Consider the following 22,203-nt stretch of genomic DNA (forward strand, 5'->3'; position numbering starts at 1 on the left):
CACACACACACACACACACACACGCACGCACACACACGCACGCACACACACCCAAACCAGAAAAAAATCCTGATTCATTCTTCATAGCCATCCCAGGGTTCACATTCCAGTTTTTCCAAACTGTCGATTTTTTTCCCTCGTGAGAATCTCACAAGCCTCTTGGATCACTTCCTTCTCATCAAATGAAAATGCCTCATGCTTGCTTTTATGCCAAGTGATCAGTTTGTTGTTAACAGCTTTTGTGGTCAATGAACTGCGAGTACTGTATTTCTGACATAGACAAACGGGGCTCTCGTGGTCTAGAAGATAAGGTCTTCGCCTCTCACTCAAAGGTCCCGATTTCGAATCCGGGTAGCGACGGAAACATTTTCTTCACTAAAGTTGTCTCCTTTCGCCCCTTTTCCTGCTCTCTATGTTCTGTCGTCTGCTTTCGTCTCCACTTTCTGCCCCCACCCCTCACCTCCTTTGCCCCTTCCTCTGGGCTCCTGACTCTTTCTGCAGCCTTTCTACTGTTTCTCCTTGGCTCCTTCTTACTGCTGTCTTTCAACCACACCCCTGGTCTTCTGGTTAGAAAGATCTACACCTAGCCTTTTCGGACAAGGGCGAAAAAATCTCGGGGGTCCCGTGTGCAAGTTGTGCTAGTTAAATATCCATTTGTGGTCTAAAATCGACAAGAGTAGGCTTCGGCTGCCACCCGGACAAAATTCTAAATGTCCTACCCACTGAAAATGTTTAATGTGCCCCATGCACTTATATAACCTTATGCAGTTGCGAGCGCCATAAAACACCTACCAAAACAAGGACAAACGGCGATTGCCCGTTGTCAAATCATTGACTCGGCTTCGGGATAGAGAATGGGGAAAATGGTGCTTGCCGGACGCACACCACCTACATTTTAAAGCGCATGCCTATGCAGTTGCGAGCGCCGTAAAACCTCACTGAAACAAAAGACGTACGCCAAGTAATGCCAACCCCCGAAACGAAATTTTAAAGAGTAACGCTCACGCACCGCCAAAACTTTAAATAGTTTAAGGGTGTAATCTGCTGTACGCACACCTGTTCGGAATGGGGAGCCCTGGTGTGTGAAAAGCATTGTCATGGTATCCTTGTTGTGGTTAGTAAAAAAAAACAACTACTATGAAGCTGTTGTTCGTACATCTTTTAAAAGTGTTTTTTTCTTTCTTCATTTTTTGTTTTTTTTTTGGTGCTCATGACTGTGGTGGGGATGGTGGCGTAGTACTTTGAAAATCGTGGTGGACAGGGGTTCGTTTCCTGTTCACTGTCATCTTAATTCAGAGTTGCATTTTTGCGAGCACATTTTTAGACAAAGTCAGTTCATTTTGGATATATCCCCGATAAAGTTGTAATTGTATAAGTAACGTTATTTTTATTTTAAATAAATGTTGGCCAAAATCAAGCGGTGCTGTGAACGTTTGTGAATGCAACCAACTTGTGTTTTGTGCGCTCATATGACCTTATACAGTTGCGGGCGCCGTAAAACTCTTACTAAACTAAACAGATTGCACTTACAGTCGAACCTGCTCTAGCGACCACCTGTCCCAAACAATCACCTGTTCAAACGACCACCTATTTCCCCCCCCCCCCTCTTTGTGTTTTTAAAAGAGATGTTATGATAATGAGTGGGTGGTTGGCGGGTGCTTTGGTGTGGTTTGCTCCTTCTTTCCTATCAAACAAATATCGTCCTCATCTCTCCTCCTTTTTTGTTACTCACTTGTAACACTTTGGCATCTATTCTTCGGCACTTACGTGACCTTATTGTGTTGCAAGTGCCATAAAACGCTTACTTAAACTATAATAAAGACACTTTCAAGGAGGACCACCAGCCAAAGATGACCGCGCAGTTGCAAGCGCCGCAAAACCCTTACTGAACTTTTAAAAAAATATTTTTTTGAAGATGGCCGCTTTTCTCCGGACAGTAGGTAGTCGTCTCGAACATGTTCGCCAGTAATGTGTTTATTTTTTTATATTATTATAGTAGAGGGTTTTACGGCGCTCGCAACTGCATATGGTCATATGAGCGCCAAGGGGTGGGTGTCAACAGAGAAGTCTTTACAGGGAATCAGACTTACTCTGCTCACCTCTCTAGCTTCTACAGCACAAGGTCTGCTTCAACTATCAAGGCACCCCGGAAATAGCAGGTCACAAGAGTGTGACAAACATACAACAGAAGTAGAGGAAAATGACAATAGTAAGGATTAGGAAAGAAAAAGCAGCAGTTCCTTGTTGTAGATTAGGCACAGTTATGAGCGTGACATGAATCAGCCCATTTACAAGTCTACTGTGCTTGAACGAGAAATGTCCCCCCTTTGGGAATGGCCTAAAGGCACTACAGTCAGTGGCACTGCCCCGGGGGATAAATAATAATACAGATAAACAATGCAGAAAGTGCACGGTGGTGATGGCATTTGTGTCATGACTCAGTGGAATCAGGTGCTCGTCTGTTTTGGGGCATATGAATGAAGTTATTAGTACCATCTTAAAGATTATTCCTTTGCCTTGCTTTCAATGGAAAAAAATATCCATTTAGATTAAATAGAAGTCGAGATATTTGCAATTGAAGGGGGTGGGGGGTCGCCTAGTTTCATAGGTAAAATTAGCGAGAAAAAGGCCGCCAAAGTTTGGTGACTTCCATAGCTTAAGTCATTGGAAACTCCAGATTTAAATCTGTTGTGCCTTTATTCTACGTTTTTATCCCCCAATCAAATCCACACATAAGCGTGTGGTTTTTTTTAAGACATGCAAGGCGTTGAGCTAAATAACAACAACAAAAAACCCCTCACTAATTGGCACAAAAATGCCGGTTTTTTAAATTTCAGTATTTTGACGAAAGCTTGATTTCACCACCATGTCTCACGTTTGTTCGAGTATAATTGTCTGTCTTACTTTTCCCCAGCACTAAATGACCGTTTGTGTGTATCAAACAAACAAACGAACAAACAAACTAGATAACAGTCGAACATGCGTGCCTGTATATGTGTTTGTGTGTGTTTGTATGCGTATTCATGTCTGTATGTGTGTGTGTGTGTGTATGTGTGTGTGTGTGTGTGTGTGTGCCTGTGTATGTGCGTGTGTTTGCGTGCATGTATGAGCGTGCCTGTGTATGTGTCCGTGTGTGAGAGACAGACACGTGTTGCTGATGATAAGGCCGTCAGGTCGTGAGGCTGTCAGACTGGCAAGAGTTGTTTCTGACCGCTCCATAAGTGATTGTTTCCTGTGTTCTTTTTTCTCTTCTTCCCACCAGCACGCACGGTATTTGTTGTTTATGCAAGGGAGAGTTAGTACCTGACGTGGAGCAGTAGCTCGGACATTTCATCACAGTTTGTGTCCTCGGAAAGTTGATATTGTTGTGGGACTTTTTTGTTTTCTACTTCGGAGCATTGTCAACGAGCTGTGTGTGATTCGACGCTCGTATGACCTGATTGTGTTGCAAGTGGCGTAAAACGTTCACTAAAACCAAAGTAGCTGTTTGTGGTTCTACACGACTTGTATGATCTGATTGTGTTGCAAGTGCCGTAAAACGTTCACTGAAACAATACAAGCTGTGTTGTTCGACACTTATATGACCTGATTGTGTTACAAGTGCCGTAAGACGCTTAGAAAAACAACAACAACTAAACAAGCTGTGTGATTGGGCACTTATTATATGTGACCGGATTGTGTTGCAAGTGCCGTAAAACGCTTAGAGAAAACGAAACAAGCTGTGTGTGGCTGGCCGGGATATTATTTGGTTTTGTGGAATCGGATATTGTCGGGCGGTTTGTCGCGTGTGTGTCGCGAGTGTCGAGAGTGTCGAGTGGGATGGACGGCTCGATGGCTCAGGTGGACGGAGGGGTGCACAAAAGTATCCGAATCTCGGCCAAGACTGGGAAGAAAGCGCGCGAGGTAGCCTAGCCTAACGGTTTCTCCGTCCGGGTTGCCCTTCTCAACTTCTTACTAATGCTAATATGTATCGTTTTGTTTTTGTCCTACTAGCTGATTCATGTCTTATTTATAAATATACTTGTATCAGATAGTCCGCCGTGAGGTTGCTGACATTCCCCCCCTTGGCGCTCATATGACGTAATGCAGTTGCGAGCGAGTAAAAACCTCTACTTAAAGGAGCTATTTCTTTTGTTCTTAGGTGGGTTTTTTAAATCTTTGACGGCCCCGGGGGGGGGGGGGGTAGTTCTTTTGTTCTTTGATCTTTGACTGCCATGGAGGAGCTATTTCTTTTGTTCTTAGTTCTTTTTTCTTTGGCTGCCATGGAGGAGCTATTTCTTTTTGTTCTTAGTTCTTTGATCTTTGTGTTCTTAGTTCTTTGATCTTTGTGTTCTTAGTTCTTTGATCTTTGTGTTCTTAGTTCTTTGATCTTTGGCTGCCATGGAGGAGCTATTTCTTTTGTTCGTAGTTCTTTGATCTTTGACTTCCGCGGCAGAGTCAACAAAAAGGCAGATAGTGCGAGAATTATGTCCCTATAGCATGATATACTGATGGAGGTTACTAAAAATGTCTTAGTCGAAAAGCTCAAAGACAGGCTGATATGAGTCGTTAGAGTGGGTGGTTGGCGGGTGCTCCTGTTTGGTTTGCTTCTTATTTCCGCTCAAACATCTATCGTCCTTATCTCCCCTTCTTTTTTACGTTCGTTGCCCTCTTGTAACACCTCTAATCTTCTGGCCCTCACATGACCTTATGCAGTTGCGAGCGCTGTAAAACTAAAACCTCTACCAAATCTAAACTGTGTATGCGAGGGGTTAAACAAGTTGTACGTACACCTTAATGGGTGCTGGCATCGATCCATCTAACATTTCATTATCATGTCGTGCTCTCTCACGATGTCGTGACCGGCTGTATATGGCGATGGCTGGTGGGTGGTTGGCGGGTGCTCTGATGTGGTTTGCTCCTTCTTTCCTATGATAAAAAAAATCTATCGTCCTTATCTCTCCTTCTTTTTTGTGTTTGTTACTCTCTTAAATTGTAACACCTCTCATCTTCGGCACTATACTACCTTATTGTGTTGCAAGTGCCGTAAAACTCTTACTAAAACTAAAACTATAGGCGATAGCTGACCCCTGGTGCCGTCTGTCTGTCTGTCTGTCTGTCTGTCTGTCTGTCTGTCTGTCTGTCTGTCTGTCTGTGTCTGTAGGTTGCATCATCCAGGTTCCTGCTGTTTGCCCGGGAACTGGGTCAGCTGATACGTTGGTCGTAGATATGTCCCTAGTAGCTTGGGTATATATATTATATAACTTCGGTTTTGTTGTTTTGTTTTTCTGTGGGGGTTGTTGTTTTTTTGTGTTTTTTTTTGGGGGGGGGGTGGTTGGTGGGTGCTCTGGTGTGGTTTGCTTTTTCTTTCTTATCAAACATCTGTCGTCCTTATCCCTCCTCCTTTTTTTGTGTGTTTGTTACTCTCCAGTAACACCTCTAATCTTCGGCACTTATATGTCCTTATTACGTTACAAGTGCCGTGAACACACTTACGAAAACTAAAACTTTTTTTTTTTTGGGGGGGGGGGGGATGAGGAGATTAGAATGTTTGCCACTCTGGAATGTTTATTGTAAATCAAAACAAAAAACAACCCCGATGTTCCCTTTAATGACCTCTGACATAACTTACTTCTCTTCAGACGTGCCGATTTCCCCCCGATAAATCTTGAAGTCCAGAATCATTGAGAACGTCCAGTTTTTTCCGGAATTTGAGGTTGTGATACGAGATAGATTAAACAACAGTATTATGGTCCGTAAAGTTTGTACCCCCGTACCTTCGTTTGTGGCGTCGGTAGCCTTGTGGTTAGTCTACCGGACTTGAAATGGCGGGTGCTCTGTGTGGTTTGCTCTTTCTTTCCTATCAAACATCTATCATCCTTATCTATCATCCGTCTTCATTGTGTAAGTTACTCTCTTGTAAGTTTATTCAGTATTTGAGGCCAGTGGCACACATAACATCATACTAAACACTCTTTTGTTAAATAAAGTTTCCATAATCTAATGAAAAAAAATGGCGCTCATATGACCTTATGCAGTTGCGAGCGCCGTAAAACCCTCTACTATACTATTCTAATGAAAAAATACAGGCTGTGCACATAATATCTCTTGTTATGGGTCAAACATTGCATACATGATTACATGCCTTTTTTGTTACCGGGCCGAGTCAGGCCAGGAGAAAGTAACAATTTCCTTTGATGGACCAAATTTGGACAGTGATGACCAAGATAAGAGAAGGGCAAAGGATGTAATCTGGTCGCTTTTAAGGACAAGCGGGCTAACCCAGATTTCGGGGGTTTCCAGAAATCTTGACCTACACCAAAAGTAGGCGTTGCCCTACCTATAGGAGAAGTTTGGATTCATTGGTGGGAATATTTGTTTACTTATAGAGAAAACTCTCATTGTTCTTTAATGAAACTGAACAAGAGGCAAAAACTTCACCTTCGATTTTCTCAAAATAGCATTTTTTTAAGATAGCCCACTTGTCCTTAAAAGCGACCATTTGTACGCTGTGTTGTTCATCTCCTTACTCACTGAGGTGCCGAAAGACAGACAGACAGGTGGAACGAGCCCGGGAGAGAGAGACTAAAGACACTTCAGAGAGAACTGAGGTGCCGGGGGGGGTGGGGGGGGGGAGCACAACAGCCCCAGACTCGTGACAGTTTACCTGGTGGGTTCACAACATGCGCCCGTGTTTGTCCGCCTACGCTCTGAGGCCTTTGTTTGTTTGTGGCCCTAAAAGTGAACCGTGGGCGGTTGCTCTGGTGTGGTTAGCTCCTTCTTTCCTTTCGGTCGACTGTCGTCATTATCTCCCCTCCTTCTTTCTTGTGTTTGTTACTCTCTTGTTACACTCTCTCTAATCTTAGGCACTTATATGACCTTATTGTGTTGTAAGTGCTGTAAAAACTTTACTAAAACTATTAAAACTGAGAAGGTGACCCCCCCCCCCTCCCCCTGAAAAGAAAACCAGCAGAAAAAAAAACGAACAAAAAAAGCAACAAAAAACACCCTTTTTTCCCCTCTTAAGAATTTAAATAAAGTATTTACGAACGGTCTTCCGGGTTTCATTATTTTGGTAGGGTGGTTCGTCGGTGCTTTGATGTGGTTTGCTCCTTCTTTCCTGTCAAATTATCTACCATCTTTCTCTTTTTTGTGTTTGTTACTCTCTTGCAACTCCTCTACTCTTCTTCTGCAATTATATAAACTAATTGTTTTGCAAGATCCGTGTTCTGTCCTGTGGTCCTTGAGTTTGTTGGTGGGTGTTCTGCTGTGGTAAGCTTAGCTCTTTCTTTCCGATCAAACATCTATAATTATCCTTATAATGTCCCTTCTTTGTGGTTTGTTGGAGAGTGCCACTGGTAGGTCCTACTTTATTTCTTTCCTCTTTTGTTTCTGTCTCTCTGTTGTGCTTCTTCCCTGCGCTATGACTCGTTATTGCGTCGATGTGCTTCTCTTTCCTCTAACTCAAACTTTATTCTCTAGTAACACCTCTAATCTGCCGCAATTATATTACGTCTGTGTGTTGTATGAATACTGTAAAACTCCTTACACTAAAATAAACTCTTCCTTCATTTTCTTTGTATGTTACTCATACATAGTAATGCCTCTAACCATCGACACTTATACGATCTATTTATGTTGCAAGTGCCGTAAAACTCTTTCTTAGTGCGTGGTTGGCGAGTGCTCTGGTGGGGTGTGCTCCTTCTTTCCCATAAAAAATCTATTATCTTTATCTCTCCTCCTTTTTTGTTTGTTACTCTCTTGTAACACCTCTAATCTTCGGCACTTATTTGATCATATTGTGTTGCAAGTGCAGTAAAACTCTTACTGAAAGAAAAAGACTGTTTCTAAAACTTCTCTCACTTTGTGTGTGTCCCCCACTGACCAGGTGACGGAGGAGGTGAACAAATTGCTGGAGCTGAAGAAACAGCTGGGAGATGAAGGCTCCAAGAAGTTTGTCCTCAAGACCCCAAAGGTGAGACGCACTGTTTCATTTCTTATTCCTAATACTCCAAAAATGAGACACAGTTTCATTTATTTTTCCTAATACTCCAAAAGTGAGACGCACAGTTTCATTTCTAATTCCTAAGACTCCAAAAGTGAGACGCACTGTTTCATTTCTTTTTCCTAATACTCCAAGAGTGAGACGCACAGTTTCATTTCTTATTCCTAATATAGGTTTGTTTTTTTACACCCCTGTCAGTACAATGTAAATAGTTTAACTTTCATCCATGGTCATGAGAAAGTAATTGGGTTCGGAATGGATTCCTATGACTCCAAGCTTTCAATAATTGGGAACCTTACCGCCCTCCACTAATGGAAAGTCTGAGAAAAGATCAATGTCTGCTACTTTCCATCTTTCCATATTTTGTCTTGTTTTATCTTTTGAGCTCTGGCCTGTGAGACGTACGTCTGCGTGCGGGAAAGGAGAATAAAGAGAAAAATGCTGTCATAAAACTGTTAAATATCTTTAAAGACGTGCTCAAGGCAACATAGTGTTGCTGGTCTAGTGGTTAGAAACTGGAGCTCTCAACCGTAAGGTCTTGGGTTCAAATCCCATCAGGAATCAGACGTGGTGTCCTAAGGAAAGACACTGTACACGAGTTTTCCTCACTCACTTCACCTAGATGGAAATGGGTACCCGGCTCTATAGATAGTGAAAGGTCTCGTCAGTTTGTCTATGTTTGAGCACATGCAATCCATAGCTTGCACTGTATGCTTCCCAGGAAGCTGAGTTGTGTTCTAGGGTCTACTGGGGAAATGATAATTGTAAAGCACATAGAGCTTGCTTCAGAGTGTGGACATAAGCTTTATAAATTCATGCATGTGTTATTATTATAGACAATGAATTATTGATAAATGCATTTGTTCTTATTATAGGTAATGAATTATTAATAAATAAATGCATGTATTATTATTATAGACAATGAATTATTAATAAATGCAATCAGTATTAATATAGAAAATGAATGAGGAATTGTTTGATGAGTCACATCAAAGTCTTTTTATTACTGCTTCAGAAACGGAAGTTTATGCTAATCTTGCTTTCAGTGTTTATCCCTTGGTTGGTAATACTTGCTGTAAATTTTAAGTTTCTTCCATATCTGATCTTGCTAAGAACATAAGGATCAGAGTCTGTGGTGTAGTGATTAGCCATGTTTGATTCCTGTAAAGGGAGAATTTTTATGGAGCGTCTCGATCTTTCTACTTGGATGTTGTATCGCTCTCTGCCCATCTTGGCCCCCTGACAGGCCGGGTCGGAAGCTTGTCTCATTAGTAATTGAAATTGTGATGTAAAAATACTTACATTATTAGTTTATCCATAAGGGAGCTGCTAGGGGGGGGGGGGGTAAACGTACACTTCACTTCAGACACGGTTTGAATATATATGTGTTACGACGTGGTGGAATCAGGCACTCGTCAATTTTAGGGCATACAGAGTTATTGGTGTCATCTTAAAGCCTGATCATTTGTCTTGCTTTTGGTGAAAAAAAGATCCATTTATCTTGAATACAAGTCAAGATATTGGCAATTGAAGGAGGTGGGGGTCGCCTGGTTTCAGAGGTAAAATTAGCAAAAAAGTGTCCGCCAAAGTTAAGTTATTTCCTTAGCTGGAGACTGAGTCCGTGGAAACTGAAAATTAAAATTTGTTTTGCCTCTAATCAACATTTTTCAGTAAAATACACACTGAAATGTGTTTGTAAAGGGGCATGGAAGATGTTCAGCCAAATAACCAAAATTCTATAAAAATTCCCAAACCTGATGAAAAATGCGAGCTTCTGAACTTTCATTGTTTTGACGAGTGCCTGATTTCACCACGCTGCCTCACATTTTGTCATTCATGCTGACTTTTTCTTCACCCCCTCCCTTCCTGTCCATGCACAGGGCACAAGAGACTTTGCCCCCGGTCAGATGGCCATCAGGGAGGGGGTGTTCAGCAAGATCATCGCCTGCTTCAAACGTCACGGGGCCGAGACCATCGACACCCCAGTGTTTGAGCTGAAGGTGGGTACTTAACATACAGCGGCCATTAGCTTGTCAGGCTGACACCTCAAACCATTCAGTATGTTCAAATAACAGGGTCTGTACGAGTCTTGGAAAACTCTTGGAATTTTGTTTTTATTTTCCAAGACATGAAAAACTCTTGGAATTTTGGGAAATTAGGAAAATTCTTTGAAAAGTCTTGGGGAAAACACATTTTTACCTAAATCTATTGTAAAAATATTTCCTCAAAGTTTAGAAGGCCTCGACTTTACGCTTTCTGAAGTGTAACTTGATCTATTTTTGCATGCTGAATGAAAATTTTCTTCCGAAATGACACGTTATTTGTCTTGGAAAAAAGAAATCTGGTCTTGAAAACTCTTGGGAAAAAAAATCTCGTGCTCAGTATGAACCCTGATATCAGCTAAAGGTGGATACAGAGGGTAGTTTGTAAGATTGACATCTCAAGCCATTCTGTGTGTTAATATCAGTTTAAGGTTAGTGCAACGTTGGTTGGTCGGAGTTGTCATCTCTGCATTTTCGGGTTACCCACTTTCTCTTTAAGCACACTTTGTCATTTTGTAGTTGAAAATAAGTTACTGTGCTATCAAAGTTTTAAAAATGTATTTGGTCTCAATTTACTAAATTGAGACAATGTAAAATGTTGTTTTATTTACCTTTTTAAAAAAAATTTGCTCTTTAAGCATAAATCGTTTGTGTGAATGATATCTGAGGAGAGAAAGATTTGTAGTTCTAACGCTGAGGCAACAACAATTTGTGAAGAGTGCTGATAAAATGAGTTACTTCTCGGATCTGAGCCCTGTGGAAATAGATTCATCACGCGTGTAGGTGAAGTTTTTACAATTTATAAGTATGAAAAATTATAAAAGGCATGTTATAGTTAAAGAATATGGCATCACAATAGAAAATCTACAAATTAGACCCTAGTTTTGACTTTTGGCTAATATTTCCATTTGTGGATTGCGAGAAGTAACTCATTTTGTCTGTACACCTATCATTTCTCACAAGTTTCAAGATGTAATTATTTTTTTTTACAGTTCATTTTATTCCTTAAATAAAAGCCTGCTGGGTTTTTTTGTTCATTGTTTGTTTTTGTTTTTCTCTCCAGGAAACGCTGACTGGGAAGTATGGCGAGGACTCGAAACTCATTTATGATCTGGCTGATCAGGGGGGAGAGCTTCTGGCTCTCAGATATGATCTAACAGTAAGCTTTTTGTCTTGACTTTGGTTTTTAGTTGCTGGAAGCATTTTCAGAGTTCCTTGAAAGTCCTGAGTTCTGCAGGATTCTGTCATCTTCGTTGTTCTCAAGAATTGTGATAACTCATTTCTGATCAATGTGTTATAAAACTTGAATATGTTTTCACATGTCCAAAATTTTGGGATTTTGCTTTAATATCAAATATCCATTGTGCTTATCTCTCTTCCTTCTTTTTTGTTTTGTTTTGGCATCTTACTTTCTTATTAAACCTCTAATCTTCAGCATTATTACAATGACCAGTTTGTCTTGTACTTGTGGTAAAACCCTATTTTTATAAAACTAAATCAAGTGATTTGGTGATAATCACTTTCCAGATCTGGTTTGACTGGACACAAGTCTGTCAAAAGCACATACCTGCCAACCTGTACATTATTAAATAATGTGTACTCACTACGTTTTTGAGGGCCTGAGCACAGAAATACGTATTCTTTGTTTACTAATATTGCTCTTTACTGACGAAAAAAGATTATGAATGTTCAAGACAGGGTTTGTGAATTATTATGAGAACAAAGTTTACAAGCCCTGTACCATATATTTTGGACATTATTGTTGCCGGTATCCTTTAAACAGTTTGAATTTAGTTAATGCAGAAAACTGTATGTACAGGGGTCCAATGCCCACCATTTTTAGGGGGGTTTTGAACAGTTGTTGGCTATGAAAGCACTTCACCACGTTGTGCCTGATATGTGGTGGATTGCAGCATTGTGCACTGAGTGTTCCTTTGTTTGCAGGTGCCGTTTGCCCGCTACCTGGCCATGAACAAAGTGTCCAACATCAAACGGTACCACATCGCCAAAGTGTACCGCAGAGACAACCCGGCCATGAACAGGGGCCGCTACCGAGAGTTCTACCAGTGTGTAAGTCACACCTCTCTTCCTTCTCCGCTCATCAATGGGGGGAGGGAGGGTTCAGTCAGTTTTAGCAAAACTTTTACGGCGCTCGAAACTGCATAAGGGCATATGAACGCGCGAAACGAGTTGGTTTTATTCGCAACAGTTCACCGCACGCCCTAATTTCAGTTAAAATTTCGATTAAAATGTTAAAATGCTGAAAATTTTAGGTTAAAAAAATTCATAGTTTAAAGTAACTTTTTAATTAACATTAAAAATTTCAAACGTTATTCATAATTTCCATAAAGGCCAATAGGGGTCAGTTTGGATGTTCTTGTCCCTGTAATGTTTTATGTGGAACACAGTGCTGTACTGGAATGGTGGTCTTAGATGGATACTTCCTTAGTTTTCTCAACACTTCGCTACCTTAGAATTACAAAGTTCTATCTCACATTTTTGGCCGTTTTGAGTTACTAAAACCATGAGGTCAGAAACCAAATGTTCTATCTGTTCCATCAAGGCTGTAAAATTACTCGGAGTTGATATTGAAATATTCAAAGAATTGTTTACGAAAAAGCTTGACATGTTGTGGAACTCGAAATCTTTGACGTCAAACTTCTCAAAACTAGGTATTGAGCAGATAGAACTTTGTAATTCTGAGGTTGCGACTTGTCTGCATGCTCAAGGACCTTATTGAAAATATGGCAAAATATAGGAGGGTGTTAGGTGGGTGTACCCTGCTTCTTTCCATTTCTCTTTTTTCTTTCTTTCTGTTCCTTTGATATTTGTTTTGTGGTCAGGTTTCACCTGATACAAGATCCAGTCCTGACACCGGAAGGAGAAATCTTCTCTTCTGTTTGAGTTTGTAACAAAGACTTTTGTGTTGTGTGTCTTTCTCTCCCCCACCCCCCCTAGGATTTTGACATCGCTGGTCAGTACGACCTGATGTTGCCGGACGCGGAGTGTATCAAAATTGTCACAGAGATCTTGTCCAGTTTAGAGATCGGAGACTTTGTTGTCAAGGTAAGTTTTTGCAGATATGTTTTGAACAGTTTGAATTTATTTAATATTTAATATCATGATCACATCGTTTTTACATTTTGTTCTGTAACATCAGCTATCTGTTGAATTCTGCTATGTACTTGTTTTCAGCCTGAAAAGTTTCAAGTCAAACTTGTAAATATTTCATCTGTCCATTTTTGCATAAGCTAAAAAAAATCTGATCCATAGGACTCTGGGATATTGTTTGCTCATATATATATATATATATTTTGTTTTGGTGATAGCAGTGTTATAGTTTGATTGAGTGGGTGGTTGGCGGGTGCTCTGGTTTTTTTGCTTCTTCTTTCCTATCAAACTTCTGTCATCTTAACTCCCCTCCCTTTTTTTGTGTTTGTTACTCTCTTATAACACCTCTAATCTTCGGCAGTTATATGGTCTTATTTTGTTGCTAGTGACGTTAAACTTTTACTAAATGATGTGAGAGAAGTTGTGCAGTGCTCATTGTTTGACTAATGTGTTGTGTGTGTGTGATGAGAAATTTGAGTTTTGCCGAGTTAAGAGCGTATTGGAATTGCATTTTTAAACCTTTACAAACTTTGAATTCCGAAATATGTACACAAACTCTAAATTTAATCAAAACTTTGATGGTTCTTTTAAACAATCTGGCCCGGTCTGCTCTTTCTGCATCTTTTCAGTACGCAGTGTGACTGCTGCCCTTATTTTTTCCTGGTGAAATGTTTCAGTTGCTGTGTTGATTCTGTGTGTAATGGAACAAAACAACTTCCTCTACTTAACCACATTGTTTTCGTCTTTAGGCCATTCCTAAAGGGGGGACATTAATTATGTTCTTATGCACAGTAGAATTGTAATTGTAAATGGGCTGATCATCAATATCATGCTCATTACTGTGCCTGAACTGCAACAGGGAACTGCTACTTTTTCTTTCCTAATCCTAACTATCGTCATTTTTCCTCTACTTCTTTTGTATGTTTGTCATACTCTTGTAAACTGCTGTTTCCAGGGTGCCTTGATTGTCGAAGCAGACTTTGTGCTGTTGAGGCTAGAGAGATGAGCAGAGTAAGCCTGATTCCCTGCAAGGACGTCTCTGTTGACATCCACCCCTTGGCACCTAATGCAGTTGCGAGCGCCGTAAAACCTCTACTACAACAAAAATATTGTTTTCTCTCCAGGTGAACCACAGAAAACTGTTGGATGGAATGTTTGCAGCCTGCGGAGTGCCCGACGATAAGTTCCGTCCAATCTGCTCCTCTGTGGATAAACTAGACAAAGTAGGTGAAACTTACCAGATTGATCAGTTTATCTGTAATAATGGTAATAGTAATAATAATAATAATAATAGTTGCATTTATATAGAGCATATCCACGCATTAAAGCATGCTCCATGTGCCTTACAACTACCATTACCCCATCAGACCCCAGAACGCTCAGAAACATAATCGGCTTCCCAGGAAGCATACAGTGCAAGACACAGGCACAAACATTTGCTCAGTGGTTATTCTAAGAGCAGAGAGATTTCCCATCGTTGTGCTGCTGCTCGCTGGCCATGAGTGTTGATAGCGGGCTTGGAGTTTGTGCTTTTCAGAATTAGTACCCAAGATTTCACATGTTTTTGTAGTTAATTTTTATATTGTTGTAGTTTCAGAAATATGTCACAAAGTTTTTACAGATGTGTGTGGTTGGCGGGTTCTCTGGTGTGGTGTGCTCTTTTTTTCATATCTTTCAAACAGCTATCATCCTTGTCTCTCTACCTTTTCTTTGTGTATCATTTTCTCGTAACCCCTCTGTCTTTGGCACTTGTATGACAAGTTGGTGTTGCAAGTGTCATAAAACTGACTAAAAGCAGAAATTTTACCTATGAATATTTTCTTTTTTTAGACAAGAAAAAGCACTTTGAATGTGGAAACTGATTTGAACTGCTTGTAACACTGCTTATTTTTTAATGTCATTTCCCCTGATCTGTTTATGTAGGACTATTGTCATCTGTCGTAACGTTCAGTCGTTGATTTTGTAACTGCTATTTTTGTATTCTATCTCGGGCTTCCTTACAGATTTTATTCATGCTTACACGCAATTTTTTCAGACATTTTGGAATGACGTCCGCTGTGAAATGGTGGATGAAAAGGGTCTGGATCCTAAAGCTGCAGACATGATTGGAGAGTATGTAGGGTTCAAAGGTGAGGATTTATGGCAGGGTGTAGTTTGTTGCCGTAACAGTTCCTGTCTTATTATTTTATTACTTTTTGTGGCAACAAAGTAATAATTATCTTATGTATTGACTGTTCCTGACTTGTTTCATTGTTGTAAAGTCTGGTTTTGGAGATGTGCCTAAATATATTCTCTGATGGAAATGGGCTGGTCACATTGGTAGAATGAGGGGTGACAGATGAACGGAAAGTACCATTACAGCGTCGATGTGTTGTTTCTCTCTACTCCTACGAACAATGCGTTGTCCCCTCAGGGCAGTGCCACTCACTGAAGTGTCTTGAGGCCATTCCCAGGGCAGTATTAACATGTTCTTATGCACAATAGAATTGTTAATGGGCTGATTTATCAATGTCATGCTCATACTGTGCTGGAACAACATAGCGGGACTGCTATTTCCGTGGTGCCTTGATAGTTGAAGCAGACTTTGTGCTGTTGAGGCTAAAGAGGTGAGTAAAGTACGCCTGATTCCCCATTTGGACTTCTCTGTTGACATCCACCCCTTAGCGCTCATATGACCTTATGCAGTTGCAAGCACCGTGAAACCTTACTAATTTAGTTGAGAGGTGAGCAGAGTAAGCCTGATTCCCTGGTTGGACTTCTCTGTTGACATCCACCCCTTGGCGCTCATATGATCTTATGCAGTGGCAAACGCCGTAAAACTTTACTAAAACAATTGAGAGGTGAGCAGAGTTATCCGGATTCCCCGTTTGGACTTTTCTGTTGGCACCCACCACTTGGTGTCTTATATGACCTTATGCAGTCGCGAGCGCCACAAAAACCTTACCAAAACTAACAAGTTGTTACTCTTTGTGGTGTTGGTAGCCGAGTAGTTGGGCTGCCTGACTCGTAATTGTGAGGTTGCGGGTTCGGGGGTTCGAGCCGCGGGCCAGACACTGTGTCCTTGGGAAAGACACTTTACATGAATTTTCCTCCCTTCTCCCAGGTGAGAATGGGTACCCGGCCATAGACAGCGAAAGATCTTGTCAGTATGTTTGTGTTTTAGCGCCTATAAATGGCTGCTTGCACTGTATGCTTCCCAGGAAGTTTAGATTGTTTCACAATGCTCTCAGGTCAGCTGGGGTAATAGTATAGATTGCGAAGCCGATAGAGCTTGCTGTTGAGCAGGGATTTGCGCTGTACAAATGCTGTCTTTTATTATTATTATTATTATTATTATTATTATTATTATTATTATCATTATTATTATTCTCTGTACAAAAACAAACAATGTGTGTGGGCGGTTGGCGGGTGCTCTTGTGTGGTTTTCTCCTTCTTTCCAATCAAACATCTGTCGTGCTTCTCTCCCCTCCTTCATTTTTATGTTTGTTACCCTCTTGTAATACTTCTAATCTTCTTGCTCTCATATGACCTTATGCAGTTGCGAGCAACGTAAAAACCTCTACTAAAACAAACTAACAATGCGTTGTCTCTGTGGTCGGCAGGTGGCATCGGTCAGGTGAACGAGCTGCTGACGGACGAGAACCTCAAGGCCCAGAAGAACGCCCTGGAGGGGCTGGAGGAGCTCAAACTGCTGCTCACCTACTGCGAGCTCTACGGCGTCGCTGATAAGGTAGTCATGAGGAGGAAAATGATAATCATGATAATATTAATGATAAAAATTAATTATGATAATAATAATAATATTCATAATAATAATAATAATAATATTCATAATAATAATAATAATAATATTCATAATAATAATAATAATATTGATAATAATAATGATGATAATAATATTGATAATAATAATAATAATATTGATAATAATGATAATAATATTGATAATAATAATAATGATATTTATGATAATAATAATAATAATATTGATAATAATAATAATATTGATGATAATAATATTGATTATAGTAACAGTTGGTCAGTCAATGTCTGTTGATAAATAATGCGAGCTTCCCTGATGAGGTAACGATAATGATAATAATTATGATAATATTCCCTCCATCAATGTTTGATGATGACCAATGCCAACTCCTCGGTGCCTCTGATCAAGTAATGATAATAATAGTTTGTCCATCAATGTCTGATGATGACGTTCTGCCAACTTAACGGCGTCTCTGACGTTATACAGTCGGAAATATCGACAGCCGCCGGCGTCTCTGTTGTGTAACGGTTACCATAGACCCAGTACTTGTCTACCCTTGTCTAGCTGGTCCCCTCTTTTGCCACCTTTAGCAGGCTAACATTTTCATACCCCCCACCTACAGTTATCTCTAAGTGGGGCATAAAGTAACACCTGTATAATACTCGTAGCCCCCCCCCCCCCCCCCAAAAAAAAAAAATTTGTTGAGGTGGGGTATTGTATGTTTGTTTTTTTTCCTTGTTGTTTTATTTGGTTTGGTTATTTTTGGTCTATTTGTTGGGTTTTATTTATAAAATGGAAAATACTTTAATGAGCTGGAGTACTAAACGGTTCATACATTTTGTCTGTGGGTGGTTGGCGAGTGCTCTTGTGTGGTTTGCTCCTTCTTTCCTATCAAACATCTATCGTCCTGATCTCTCCACCTTCTTTTTTATGTTTGTTACTCTCTTGTAACACCTCCAATCGTCGGCCCTTTTATTACCTTATTGTGTTGCAAGTGCCGTAAAACTCTTACTAAAACTAAAGTAGAACATTTTTGTGCTGACGCTGGCTGTTGTTTGTGTTTGTGTCTGTGTGTGGGACAGGTGTGTTTCGACATGAGCCTGGCCCGAGGATTAGACTACTACACCGGAGTCATCTACGAGGCTGTACTCACAGGTAACCCTTTGTCTCTCTCTGGCGGCTTTTGGATTGTTTAGCCGGGCTGATTTATGGTCCATTTTGGGTTTGTTTGTTGTTTGCTTCCCTTCCCCAGTGGTTTATTTCTGTATTCATTCTTTGTGTATAGTTGTTTTCTGGTTTGCTTATAAGTGGGTGTGGGTGGTTTGCGGGTGCTGTGGTGTTGTTTGCTTCGTCTTTCCTATGAAACATCTATCGTCCTTATCTCCTCCTTCTTCTTTTTTATGTTTGTTACTCTCTTGTAACACCTCTAATCTTATGGCGCTCATATGACCTTATGCAGTTGTGAACTCCACAAAACTCTTCTAAAACTAACCCCCCCACGTTTGTTTATTTCTGTATTAATTCTTTGTGTATCGTTGTTTTCTAGTTTGCTTATAAGTAAGAGAGGGGGGGGGGATGTTTAGATGATTTATATGATAGTGGTTATAATTTACAGCACATTACACTGTTTGGTGGGGTGGGTTCCCATGTTCCTTTATGAAGATTCATAGTGCGTTATCTTTCCTCAGGCTCACTCAAACAGAGTCAACCCCCCAGGGCGTTGCCACTAACTGAAGTGTCTTTTGGCCATTCCCAAAGGGGGGACATTTCTCGTTCTAATGCACAGTAGAATTGTAAATGGGCTGATGTAACTATGTCATGCTCATAATTGTGCCTAAACTACAACAGGGAACTGCTGCTTTTTCTTTCCTTATCCTTACTATCGTCATTTTCCTCTACTTCTTTTGTATGGTCACTCCCTTGTGAACTGCTATTTCCGGGGTGCCTTGATAGTCGAAGCAGACTTTGTGCTGTTGAAACTAGAGAGGTGAGCAGTCTAAGTCTGATTCCCTGTAAGGACTACTCTGTTGACATCCACCCCTTGGCGCTCATCTGACCTTATGCAGTTGCGAGCGCCGTAAAACCTCTACTAAAACTAAAACTGAGTCAGGATTTGTTTAAAGGGACGTATAAGTGTGCTTTCTATACATTGCAATCTATAAGTTATAAAGTGTGTGTTTTTGTATGGTTTTGAAAAGTCTGCAGCTATATATGACTGTATGTTCACTACGCAATGACTGTACTGTGACCCTGACCTTTCCACTCAGGTTCGCAATGACTGTACATTGTCCGTGGAGTTCTCGTAGTCTAGAGGTTAAGGTGTTGGCCTCTCATTCAAAGGTCCCGGGTTGAATCCGGGTAGCGACCGAAAAATTTTCTTCTCTACAATTGTCTCCTTTCACCTCCTTTCCTGCTCTCTATGTTCTGTCGTCTGCTTTCATCTCCACTTTCTGCCCCCCACCCCCTCACCTCCTTTGCCCCCTCCTCTGGGCTCCTGACTCTTTCTGCAGCCTCTCTACTGCTACTCCATGGCTCCTTGTTACTGCTGTCTTTCAGCCACACCCCATGTCTTCTGGTAGGAAAGATCTAAACCTAGCCTTCTCGGACAAGGGCGAAATATCTCAGAGGGCCCGTGTGCAAGTTACGCATGTTAAAGATCCCTTGGTGGTCTAAAATCAATAAGAGTAGGATTTGGCTGCAACCTGGGCAAAATTGGAAATATCTTACTGACTGAAAATGTTTAATGTTTCCTGCACGCTCATATCACTTTATGCAGTTGCGAGTGCTGTAAAACACTTACCAAAAAAAAAGCCCCAAACATTGTCCTTGACCTTTCCCCCCAGGTTCGCAATGATTGTACATGGAATTGTTCTTGACCTTTCCCCCCAGGTTCGCAATGATTGTACATGGAATTGTTCTTGACCTTTCCCCCCAGGTTCGCAATGATTGTACATGGAATTGTTCTTGACCTTTCCCCCCAGGTTCGCAATGATTGTACATGGAATTGTTCTTGACCTTTCCCCCCAGGTTCGCAATGATTGTACATGGAATTGTTCTTGACCTTTCCCCCCAGGTTCGCAATGATTGTACATGGAATTGTTCTTGACCTTTCCCCCCAGGTTCGCAATGATTGTACATGGAATTGTTCTTGACCTTTCCTCCCAGGTTCGCAATGATTGTACATGGAATTGTTCTTGACCTTTCCCCCCAGGTTCGCAATGATTGTACATGGAATTGTTCTTGACCTTTCCCCCCAGGTTCGCAATGATTGTACATGGAATTGTTCTTGACCTTTCCCCCCAGGTTCGCAATGATTGTACATGGAATTGTTCTTGACCTTTCCCCCCAGGTTCGCAATGATTGTACATGGAATTGTTCTTGACCTTTCCCCCCAGGTTCGCAATGATTGTACATGGAATTGTTCTTGACCTTTCCCCCCAGGTTCGCAATGATTGTACATGGAATTGTTCTTGACCTTTCCTCCCAGGTTCGCAATGATTGTACATGGAATTGTTCTTGACCTTTCCCCCCAGGTTCGCAATGATTGTACATGGAATTGTTCTTGACCTTTCCTCCCAGGTTCGACGGCCCAGGCGGTGGCTCAGAACACAGACGAGCCGGTGGGCGTGGGCAGCGTTGCGGGCGGCGGTCGCTACGACGGCCTGGTGGGCATGTTTGACAGTAAGGGCAAGAAGGTTCCCTGTGTTGGGGTCAGCATCGGCATCGAGAGGCTCTTCTCCATCATGGAGGCCAAGGCTGCGGTGAGTTTCATCATCATCTATAGCTTTGCTTACTTTATCCGCCGCTTATCGCCTCTTTACAGACCTGCAGAGGGATCATCCAAGCCAAAAACAGAGACGAGTGGCTAAGGAGATGGGTCAACGCAGAATCAGGAAGATGTCTTCGGATACATTGACAAACCCAACCCCAAAGACCCTTCGAATCTTTTATGTAAAGCCGATCAGACATTGATCTTCAGAGCCCAGGCAGGACACTTACACGCCAACAAGCACATAAACAGAATTAACCCCATGTGGGAACCCCATTGCAGACACTGTGACTACCATCATCATCAATGCTTTTCGCTCCTGACAGGGTATGGGCCACATACAACTCCTCCCATTTATCTATCTCTTTCCTGGGCCGTCCTTCCTAGCTCGTTCCAAATGAGCTTCATCTCTCTCCTGTCCCTTTCCATGCATCACCTCCATGTCTCCTGTTGCCTACCCCTGCCCTGCTGTGAGTTCGCTTCCTCAGAATTACAAAGTTCTATCTGACATGTTTGGCCAGTTTGAGTTACTAAGACCTTGACGAGGTCAGACACCAAATACTGTATCTGCTCCATAAAAATCGTTGGATTATTCAGAGTCGTTATTAAGATATTCAAAGACTACGTTTAAAAAAGCTTGACATGATGTGAAACTAAAAAATGTTTGACGACACATTTCTCAGAACTGGGCACTAAGCAAATAAAACTTTGTACTTCTAGGGTAGCATGTTGTTCTTGTCTTCTGTGGTTGATTGTAGCGTGAGGCTTGAAGTTTGTGTTTGCTAATTACTTGATTTTAGAGGAAGATTTGAAGTTTGTGTTTTCTATTTATTTGATTGTAGTGGTAGGTTTGGAGTCTGAGGGTGTTCCATTAGCTCAGTTGGTATCATGCTGGACTACGGAGCTGATGGTCCTTGTTCTTGAACTAAGGTCATTTTGTAGAGTTTTCAGACTCTCAACCCATTTGGTGGGTGGTTGGCGGGTGCTCTGGTGTGGTTTGCTTCTTCTTTCCTATCAAACGTCTGTCGTCTTTATCTTCCCTTCTTCTTTTTTAGGTTTGTTACTCTCTTGTAACACCTCTAATCTTGGGCACTTATATGACCTTATTGAATTGCGACTGCCGTGAAACTCTTACTAAAACTAAAACATCTATCATCCTTATCTCTCCTCCTCCTTGATTGTGTTTGTTCCTCTCTTGAAACACATCTATTCTTCGGCATTTATATATGACCTTATTGTGTTGCAAGTGCCGTAACACTCTTACTAAAACTCAAACCTCATTTTTGCCTCATGTCATGGTGACCAGGCAGCAGAGAAGAAGCTGCGTACGACGGAGACGGAGGTGTACGTGATCGCCGCACAGAAGGGCATGGTGGAGGAACGTCTCAAGCTGGTCAGTGCACTTTGGGAGGCCGACATCAAGGTGAGCCCCCTCATGTGGGGACGGAGGGGGAGAGAAGGTGGGAGGGGGAGAGAAGGTGGGAGGGGGGGGAGAGAGAAAGGGAGGGGAGAGAAGGTGGGGGGGGGGGGAGAG

At 41.4% G+C, this 22,203-nt stretch overlaps 1 protein-coding gene across 2 annotated transcripts in view; it reads left to right on the forward strand.

Annotated features, from left to right (window-relative positions):
• Positions 1 to 22,203, forward strand: part of LOC101847019 (histidine--tRNA ligase, cytoplasmic) — a 38,091-nt gene that overhangs the window by 12,249 nt on the left and 3,639 nt on the right. For both annotated transcript variants that reach the window (XM_013079227.2, XM_013079225.1), the window contains 11 exons: positions 7,868 to 7,954; positions 9,865 to 9,984; positions 11,090 to 11,185; positions 11,971 to 12,096; positions 12,985 to 13,092; positions 14,262 to 14,360; positions 15,173 to 15,266; positions 16,740 to 16,867; positions 17,983 to 18,055; positions 20,480 to 20,661; positions 21,976 to 22,092. In XM_013079227.2, the coding sequence (XP_012934681.1) occupies positions 7,868 to 7,954; positions 9,865 to 9,984; positions 11,090 to 11,185; positions 11,971 to 12,096; positions 12,985 to 13,092; positions 14,262 to 14,360; positions 15,173 to 15,266; positions 16,740 to 16,867; positions 17,983 to 18,055; positions 20,480 to 20,661; positions 21,976 to 22,092 (1,230 nt within the window). The remainder of the gene's footprint in view (positions 1 to 7,867; positions 7,955 to 9,864; positions 9,985 to 11,089; positions 11,186 to 11,970; positions 12,097 to 12,984; positions 13,093 to 14,261; positions 14,361 to 15,172; positions 15,267 to 16,739; positions 16,868 to 17,982; positions 18,056 to 20,479; positions 20,662 to 21,975; positions 22,093 to 22,203) is intronic.

This window comes from Aplysia californica, unplaced genomic scaffold (genome assembly GCF_000002075.1).
Source record: "Aplysia californica isolate F4 #8 unplaced genomic scaffold, AplCal3.0 scaffold00045, whole genome shotgun sequence".
In the NCBI taxonomy this organism is placed as follows: domain Eukaryota; kingdom Metazoa; phylum Mollusca; class Gastropoda; order Aplysiida; family Aplysiidae; genus Aplysia; species Aplysia californica.